At 34.5% G+C, this 10086-nt stretch overlaps 1 protein-coding gene across 1 annotated transcript; it reads left to right on the top strand.

Annotated features, from left to right (window-relative positions):
- Window positions 1-426: 426 nt before the first annotated feature.
- LOC106669252 (chondroitin sulfate synthase 1-like) lies at window positions 427-8944 on the top strand. The gene is made up of 6 exons (XM_024229848.1): window positions 427-586; window positions 1257-1395; window positions 5548-5705; window positions 5762-5972; window positions 6031-6734; window positions 8575-8944. The coding sequence occupies exons 1-6, from the start codon at window positions 446-448 to the stop codon at window positions 8857-8859; spliced, it is 1638 nt and encodes a 545-aa protein (XP_024085616.1). The 5' UTR covers window positions 427-445; the 3' UTR covers window positions 8860-8944.
- Window positions 8945-10086: the final 1142 nt, after the last annotated feature.

The following is a 10086-nucleotide window of genomic DNA, read 5'->3' as shown; positions in this document are numbered from 1 at the left end:
TTTCACCATTCACTTTCATTTATGAACGGCCAACATCTCTGCGAAAGAATTTTGTTTAATCGTAGCTGTAAGTAGAATTCTTGAAAACTTCAACTTACTTTTACTACTTTTCAGTGTCAATATATTTTACATTTTAAAGAAAATTTTCACAGACACCTATTAGTTATGTATTAGGTATAATCTGACCACTCGCGAGGGAATTTGTTTTTGTTTTGCAAGGAGATTGCACATGCAATCTGATGTTGAAATAAAATGCTTTATTATAATTACTCTAGGTTTAAATTCATGTGCACTGAAATCCGAAATGACATTTGAAACCTTAGCTGGGTCGACTGCATTTGTCTTAATGAAAAGTCAGCCTGGCTTCAGAACTTAAGAAATATGACGTTAAATTCTGTTCTTAATTATTCAACGTTGTTAATTTTTACATTTTTTTCTGTTTCAGATGCAGACAATAATGTACCACAATTCCAGCGGTAGCGAGGCTTACAGCGGAAACCTGAAACGAAAGGAAATCCACAGGGCCATTTCTCTGCATCCAGTGAAAAAGTACAAAAACCTCTATAGAATTGATAACTACATGACGGTAATTTAGTTAACATTTTTAAACGTTCAGCATGTAATTATTTTCTCGGCAATTTGGCGATTGAGGTTCGATCCTAATTATTCCGGAAAAAAATGCCCTAATCATTATGATAATGGTTTAAATTAATTAAGTTAAAAGGCGATAATATTTTCATATCTTCTCCGGAACAGAGAGGATTAATTTATATGAAAACGTCACTTTATAGTATGATTAACTTTTATCTCCTTTCTTTAAAAAATATTAAGATTGTAGTTCATAATTTCCTGGTATTATAGGTTTAAATCTTACGATGTTATTAAGTTCAATGTCATCCGAGTTTATTATTTATTGTCCAATTTGAAATATGAATTGTTCAAACTATTTAGATAATTAAAAACCCTCATTTGAAATAATTAAGATTCATGATTAAATAAAGCTTGAAACTTCATTCTAACTACACTTTTGTTAATGTAGAAAGAATACGTGAAAAGTTTTATTTTTTAACAAATATTTCATAACTTCAGTTTTCTTTTGTATAAATTAAGTCCAATAATATTAATCTATCACAAATATAAAGGAAATTGATATTTTTAAAGTATAAAACCGAAGCAATTTTTGTGAAGTAAATAAAACTTTAGTACAGTTTTAAATATATATTTTACTAGCTTTTCATTTTTCTAAATTTTTTCAGCAATTGTTGATACAGGATAGAAAGTTCGACATTGTTAAAATCGAACGAGAAATATTACGAACTGAAAGTCTGATTAGGCAGACGAATTTCCCTCGGAAGATTTTCAACCAATCTGAATTAGAAAAATCGCAAATTCTGGGTAAGTAAATTTAATTTAACCTGATTCGAAAATTGTCGACAACTTTTTATCATATTATTTTGAAATCGTGATGAAATATAAAAAATACTTTTTTTGCAATGTATAATTTCACTTTTTTCAATCATACATGTATTTGTTAAATTTAAACAATATTTTTAAATCCCAGGCCCTGAAGATGATCTCAGTAAAGATCGAAACGTTGGCACGATTAAGAAAATGTTTTTGTGAAACCTACATCACACCAGACCGCACCTCAGGATTTCCAAATAATCATGACTGACAGTCACTAATCACCACACATTTTTACCATGTAGTAAAACCATGCATTCCCTGAACCTTTGGAAAGTCGTTTGTATGATCAGCAAACCCTCCAGAGGGAGGTTTAGGTCCCAAAAATCCATGAGATAACCTAACAGTCCCATCAGCCTTATCAAGCTGCAAACCATATTACCTTTCAACTTCACAACTCCTGCACCCATTGCGTTGTAGACATCATCGCTACCTCCGTTAAATTTAAGCAACTGATGACATTTTGAACATCCCGCAAGTATTAGAGAGCCAAATCTGACTTTAGGTTAAGAGTATACTTTCTTCTTATAGTATTTTCTCCTTTTCTCTTTCTCCCTGGCTCTCTCTCTTTTTATCTCTTCTCTCTATCTTTGTAACTATCTATCTAATTGAGTGTCTTTTATGTCATACTTTTTTATATCTTTCTGTTTCTCTCTTTCCTTCTTTCTCTCCTTCCCCCTTCTCCCTGGCTCTCTCTCCCTTCTCTCTACCTTTATAACTCTATCTTTATAACTATCTATCTAACTGAGTGTCTATTTGTCTTTTCACTCATACTTTTTTATATCTTCCTGTATCACTCTTTTCTTCTTTTTCTCCTTTTCACTTTCTCCCTAGCTCTCTCACTTTTTCTCTCTTTCTCACTTCTCTCTTTTTATTTTTATAACTATCTATCTAATTGAGTGTCTATTTGCCTTTTCTTTCATACTTTTTTATATCCTTCTGTTTCTTTCTTTCCTTCTTTCTCTCCTTTTCTCTTTCTTCCTGGCTCTCTCTCTTTTTCTCTCTTTTTTATCTTTTTTATTTTTCTTTATCTCTCTTTCTCTTTCTCCCTAGCTCTGTATATCATCTCTCTGGCTGTTTGTCTCTCTCTTTCTCTCTCTTTTCTTAATTACTTTTCTTTCTCGCTCTTCCCTGTATCATTCTTTTTCATTTCATCCACTCAGTCTTTCTCTCTCTCTCTCTCTCTCTCTCTCTCTCTCTCTGTCTCTCACCTTTCATCTTTCCACTTCTTATTTATTTCACTCTTTCACTCCAACGTTTGTAGAGTGTCAGTGATATCGTCAAAAAACCTAAAACTTGAGTTGTTCCACCATCTGCAGAAGATGCAAACTGACAATACAGCCAAAAATTAAAGCTATTAAACTCATAAAACGCCGAACTGACCTCGCGTTAAGAAAACGTATATCAAGGGGCATTGTACTATCCTAAAAGTGAGACATTCCTTTGATTGACCCTCTACAACCTTAAGATTAACAGAGCTAAAAGCCAATACAGTCTAACTTAGCCGAGTAACATAACTGTATACCAGTCAAACATAGACTTACAAATGTAACGATGAGCTGGGTTATTTCCAGCAGGTGCTGGAATCATGAAGTTTTTTCGGAGGATCTACGGAAGAGGTCAACACAGAGAAAAACCAGAGAAAACTTCCTTTCGGTTTTCGCCGAGCTTTCGACAGTTTTTATACTGTTATCTTCAGGGCCTGTTTTATTGTCATATAAAAAACAACAATTAAAAACATGAAAAAACAAATTGCACAAAAATTGAAATATCTTACTTAAACCTTAATGGGGAAATAAACAAAAACACTATGACTTTTTATTTCCTCATTAAGGTTTAAGTAAGATATTTTAATTTTTGTGCAATTTGTTTTTTCATGTTTTTAATTGTTGTTTTTTAGATGACAATAAAACAGGCCCTGAAAATGACAGTATAAAAACTGTCGAAAACTCGGCGAAAACAAAAGGGAAGTTTTTCTCTGGTTTTTCTCTGTGTTGACCTCTTCCGTAGATCCTCCGAAAAAACTTCATGGACTTACAAACTATCCTGGCTAAACATTGACCAGTTTAACACGATCGGCACTTGATCCCTCACCGGGTCTGTCTACTTTCTCGCCGTCTTAGATACCACTCAAACTCATTTTGGATTACGTCATCTTCAGTGAGGAAAAAATATTATTCATTATTATTCTAAAAATATTATTCAATTGTCACTTTCATTAGGCACGAAATTTCTCTATATATGCTGGGTTTTTTTCTATTATTGCTGATGGTCCTCAAGGAAGTAGACTGGCATCACTATATACCCTCTACTCATCTTCACTGCCTCATCTACTATAAACCTTTGTATTCGCCGATGGCATGTCTATTCTCTCTCCTAACCGACTCCTAACTTCAACCTTTATTCTATTGACCTGTATAGGTCTATTGTGGAATCCCTATGATTTAGACCACTGTTGGCTACAAAACTAACTTAAGAGTATACTTTGTTCCGCATACTACCTCACTTTGTATTATAATTCGATTGGCATTATCATGTTGCTCGAGATTTCTCTATATCTGCTATTTTTTCTATCATTGCTGATGCTCCTCAAGGAAGTACACTGGCACCACTTTATACCCTCTACTCACCTTCACCGTAATGCTATAACCTTTCTATTCGCCGATGACATGGCTGTTCTCTCCTAACCGACTCCTAACTTCAACCGTTACTCTACTGATCTGTATAGGTCTATTGTGGGATCCCTGTGATTTAGACCACTGTTGGGTACAAAACTAACTTAAGAGTATACTTTCTTCCGCATATACCTCATTTTCTACTATTATTCAATTGGTACTTTCATGTAGCTCGAGATTTCTCTATAACTGCTATTTTTTCTATCACTGCTGATGCTCCTCGAGGAATTATACTGGCACCACTTTACACCCTCTACTCACTTTCACCGCAATTCTATAACCTTTGTATTTGTCGATGGCATGACTGTTCTCTCTCCTGACAACCTCAACTTCAACCTTTACTCTACTGCGATCTGTATAGGTCTTTTGTGGAATCCCTATGATTTAGATCACTGTTGGCTACAAAAGTTTCTTCGGTGCCTCTTTGCGCACTTCAAATTTTTATAAAATCTTGGTTCATCATAGTTGCCTCACTCCTGGTGCTTTAGTTCAGTGCTTGAGTTATTTTTTTATTATTTTTTTTTAGCGCATTCTGCCTAGTTGCTGTTCCGGTCCCATAGGTTAGAGGGCCGCCTCTTCTCTGGCTCGCTGGTCATCCTGTTCCTTCTCCTAGGCCTAGCAGGCAATTTATAGACTAGTATAGTTGGAACTTCTGGAGTCTAAGAGTGCTTTTATCTGTCTGACCGTCCAGATTAATCCCTTCATATAGTTTTCAACTTTGAAAAAAAAAAAATCTTCCTACAGTCTTCCTCAGGAATATTACTATACTCATGCCATACTAAGTACACAACTTAGAAATTTACATAGAATGTTTTGCGTTTTGAGCGACTCTACTTAATAATAAAATAACAATAATAAACAACTGTTTTTGAGCAGTGTTCAGTAGTTTTAAGAAGTCAAAGTTTTTACTAAAAGACACCAAATTGTCCGCAGTATCCATCTTCAACAACTTTGCCCTAATTGAAGGATGCTCTATATAGACGCCACCCGATATGAGAGTTCGGATTGTTGCATGAAACAATTTACAGCACTGATATTGATGTCTACCCTAGTGTGCGTTGTGGGTGAATGTACTTATTAGCGTGAATGCTGAGAGACGGTCGATCGCGGAATATTGAGTTCTCTATCAACTACTAGTTAAGTTAGTGTATAATAGGTGTAAAGGGTGATGATGGAATCTTCTCCACCCCACATCAACTGTGTGGCTGTCGATAGCACCAGGAGCCCACCTCGAGGTCCGCCCCGGTGATTCTCGATGCCGGTAGTTTATCGTAAAGTACAAAAGCTCGTGAAGTGATAAGCTCAACTCTGTACACGCGTGTATGTGCAGATTTGAGCTTATATAAATCAGTAATCAGTATTCTAACGATATAATATTTGCGTATATCATTATTTTATGGTTTTCTAGGGCAACCTCCAGGACTTAGTAAATCAGTGATACGGAGTGAAGCCGAAATTATTCATTGGGAGTTTATTCAGAGATCTCAGTTTTCTGCTTTAAGTGCCAACCCAAGAAGAAAAATCGATGCTTCTCTCAAGGAAGGATTAGACGATGTCATTCGAGAAGTGAGTATCGTATTAACTAATTTTGTTTTTTTGTTTTGTTATTGTTTGTTTTTTAGGTGATGGAGATAATAAATATGTATTCAAAAGAACGTGGAAGGGTGATAGACTTCAAAGAATTATTGTACGGCTATCACAGGATGAACCCTGTTTTCGGTTCTGACTACATTCTCGACATGCTTCTCGTATTTAAAAAATACAGGGGCCGAAAGATGACTGTTCCGGTCCGCAGGCACGCTTACTTGCAACAGCAATTCACCGGTGATGCAGGTTTCATACGATAAACGGCACAAATGTTCATTTTTAACCTAGTTTTGTTCATTTGCAGAAATGGCTTTTCGCGAAGTCTACGAAGGAGAAGAAGTCCCGCCGGGTCAGGAGCGAGAAGGCACGAAGAGAAACCCATCCGGAATCAAAGAAACTTTCGAAATGGGATTGATGAAAATCAGCGAGAACCTGCCTTCGATCATTTTCCCCTCGGCCGAAGGGGATTCGAAAAGGATCAACGACAAATTAATCAATTTCATACTGCCCCTTTCCGGCCGTTTTGAAGTGTTTAGAAGGTTCATTTCAAATTTCGAAGACGTCTGTCTTAAAAATAACGAAAACGTTGCACTGATCGTCGTCTTGTTTCCGAGCGATAAAGAAAACACAGTTCAAAACGTATTAGACTCTATTAAATCTCTTCAAAATAAATATTCCTACGCTAGAATAGTTGCCGTACCGGTGTTTGACAATTTTTCGAGAGCTAACGCTCTTTCAATCGGTGCTTCGCAAGTCAGCGAGCCGAGGGACTTGTTGTTTTTTATCGATGTCGACATAGTGTTTAAGAGTGAGTGTTTGAGGAGAATTCGGACTAACACGGTCAGAGGAAAATCGGTCTATTTTCCCATCGTTTATAGCGAATACGATCCTGAAATTGTTTACAACAAGAAAATTTCACCGAGCCATTTCAATTTTACGGATGTCACTGGATACTGGAGGCAATATGGTTTCGGAATTGGAAGTGTTTACAAATCAGACCTCTTAAAGGTATATTTTATTTTTATTTCATTATATATTTATAATAATATAATATACCCTCTCACGGGTAAAACTTAACAACTTGCTACCATTGATTATTTGATACAGCATAAATAATATATCTTACAAATGATGGCCAAACCTGGCGATTCATAATTTTTACAACTAAACATCACAAAGTTAACGCTAACATGTAATAACACTAACATAACAAAAATATTTTCACTGTTCATTCATAGGATATGTAATTTAATAATAATTTGCAACCCATACTTATTTTTTTCTGCATCTTTGCACTTTTATGTAAGTGATATGAGTTATTTGTTGAAACTAATGTATTTATCCACGTAAATACTTATCCCCAATTAATTTCCCGTATGAATGGCGAGTACTCTGGGATAGTGGGAATATAATTTATTAGCGTGAATGGTGTGGCTTATCTCCCATTATCCGTAGGAATCGCANGAATGTACTTTATTAGCGTGGGTGAAGAGAATTGTCCCAAATTACCTCAAGGAATATAGTCTACTCTGGGGTAGTAGGAATGTATTTTCTGTGCTTCAATGGGTGGCATAATCACAATTTCCCGAAAGGATATAAACTACTTTTGGGTGTTGTGAACGAATTTATTAGCGTGAATGGTAGGGCTTGTCAGTATTTACTGCAAGGAATGTCGAATATTCTTGGGTAATGTGATTGACTTGTAATGTCATGTGACATGTGAATGTGAAATCTGGTGTGTGAATGTACTTTTAAAGTAAGTTTTCCGGATTCCTATGACAAATTCCGCAGGCTTCTGTCTCGAGTTCATCCAGTTGTAACCATTTCTATCTTTATATGTTTGTTTAGTGCATCTTTTATATTATTTTGGGAATGACATTTTTCCCTTCTGATGCAAAAAGTACGATGGTTGCTCATTTGCAAGTTGGCCAACCCGTTCATTCCTTTCTATCATGTCCCGATCCGGCACACCCATCAGGGTTAGCTGACTGGTTTTTTTTTTTTTCAGTGCGTTAGAGAAAAGTTTGCCGTTCCCAGGAGAGCTTTGAGTTTAGGGTGAAGTCTACGGCCTGCAGTGCTGCTTGGCTGTCTGAGAATAAATTCATCTCTCTCTTTTTAATTCAATTTTAGGAAGATCACAGCTTGGGAAAATTGAAAGTGCGACGGCTAGAAATTTCGCTATGAGACAATTGAGCCTGTAATTTCTGATCCCATACCACGTTATATTTTATATCCGTCAGTATTTTTATCTATTGCTTTCTGTGGTTTTTTTAAAAATTCTTTCATGTCTTGTTATTTTTATCTGGAAGGATCTGTCGAAATTTTCTTTTAAATTACGTTTATCCATAGCATACCATAGAGTTGATTCTTTAGCTTTTTCATGAGCACTATCGTTTTTAATAATGTCGCAATGAACTGGAATTTGCATAAACATTATCGATGATTAATTTCTGATTTAAAAGCCAACAATATTTCCTAAACGAGGTGGTTATCAGTTTACTACAGGGTTTGCAGATCATAGAGTCCGAGCATGCAAACAAATCCACGCTACGTGAACAAATTATGCCCAAATACTTTTTTCCAAGCACTGTAATGGCCAAATACGTGAGAAAGAAAAAAAAGGTATATCATGTTGTCCCAGGTAAAAGTTCCTCCTTGGAATTTCTGGAACCATCCTGTACGCGTTGCTTTAAGATGAGCATGCAAAAGTTGTGTGTGTTTGGCATAGTAAGATTTATGTCCTCGGTAGTACAAAAAAGTGTGGATAAGCCAATTATGGCAGTATAGGATGTACCAAATCCCTACGTGAACAATTTATTAGCCAAATTTACCCAATTTTCGTTCCCAGGTTGGCGGTTTCAACACGGACATCAAAGGCTGGGGTAAAGAGGATGTCGACCTGTTTGACAAATTCATCGCCACGGCTGCTAACACGACCATTTTCCGTTCCGTGGATCTCGGGATGGTCCACGTTTTCCACGTCGTCGACTGCGACCTCACCCTGGAGGCCCAGCAGCTCAAAATGTGCAAAGCGACACGGGCGGACACTTACGGCAGTGTAAAACAACTTTCAGAATATTACAACAACAACAGGCTGAAAATCGACACGATTTTCCATCTGACGGCCAGCTAATGGCGTATAATTTCATTTAGACTGGGCTGTTGAATTTTTGAAAAAAAAAATGTCTGTACAGTCAACGTGCCAAAATTAAAATTAAAATTTTTTTATCCTTTAATTTTTTTTTCAAAATGTTTTAAAGTCATAAGATAATTTATTTGTTAAATATGTAATATTTATGAAAAAATCAGTTATGTATATCATCTACTTTAATAAAGTAGTATTTTTATAATGTTCTTATTCTGATTTCCATTTATTACTCAAAAACCACTTTTAATTTAGCCACAATAATTTTCATAATAATAAAAAACTGACTTTAATAGTTTTATTATATGTAAAAAAGGTTAAACCTGTTCAAATGGAGACAATAGAACTTAGTTAAATTTAATTAATTAAAATTTTGGATGTTAACAGATTGAAACGTTTCCTCTCGAAAAATTTAAAAAAGAGCATTTTTAAAATATGTTGATAATATGCATACAAAACAGCATAAATATGTCTGCAATTTTATTGTGCAGTTTTAACCACTAATTTTGACGAAAGGAATCAAAAATATTATTTCTTTTTTTTTCCTAAGTTTGCAATGTTTTAATTAAAAACCTAAAACGTTCAGCTTTTAAATTTAATCCTTTAAAAGTTTTAATTTAGAAAAATTTCTTGTAAAAATATAAGAACTAAGGGTAAACAACGAATATTCACTTTTTTTTGCAACGGATTTAAAAATGCTTAAACAATATAGGTAATTAATTGTTAAGTAATTGTAAACTTTTTTAAATTAAAAAAATATTTTTCTTACAATTACAGTTGTATTTAACAATTCGTTCAAGTTGCTCTTGATTCACCTTCATTTTTTTAAAGTTATATATAATGACAATAAATTTTTATATCGCCATAATGGAAAATAAAAAATATAATACAGTTTTTTTGGAATCAATGTCGAATGAAAAAAAAAATTAATAAATAATTTTTTATTCTTCCATTACAGCTTGCTTTCCACAAGTTTATATATGGGACAGGAGGAGTTGTGAAATTAACATCGTCTTTTTATTATAATAAAACAAGTAAAATATAATAATTTAGAGAAAAAAGACTTTGGCAAACTTAATCTCTTGGGTCAAATCATGAATGTATAATTTTTTTGTGACTGACTAAATTTCTAAAACTAATGATATTTTGTTAATATTTTCCTAAATATATTTAATTTACCCTGTTAAAAAAATTATTTAATTGTATTTACTTTAG

Source organism: Cimex lectularius, unplaced genomic scaffold (assembly GCF_000648675.2).
Source record: "Cimex lectularius strain Harlan isolate CLEC.00 unplaced genomic scaffold, Clec_2.1 scaffold525, whole genome shotgun sequence".
Taxonomy (NCBI): domain Eukaryota; kingdom Metazoa; phylum Arthropoda; class Insecta; order Hemiptera; family Cimicidae; genus Cimex; species Cimex lectularius.
The sequence above is the reverse complement of the archived record's forward strand: the minus strand, read 5'-3'. Positions and strand labels throughout refer to the sequence as shown.

Bases quoted from the DNA above. Each gene is read 5' to 3' on its own strand.
- LOC106669252 (XM_024229848.1), top strand. From the start codon at position 446: ATGCAGACAATAATGTACCACAATTCCAGCGGTAGCGAGGCTTACAGC. The intron at 1,396-5,547 runs GTAAGTAAATTT...ATGGTTTTCTAG, and splicing joins AGAAAAATCGCAAATTCTGG to GGCAACCTCCAGGACTTAGT. The intron at 5,706-5,761 runs GTGAGTATCGTA...TTTGTTTTTTAG, and splicing joins TAGACGATGTCATTCGAGAA to GTGATGGAGATAATAAATAT.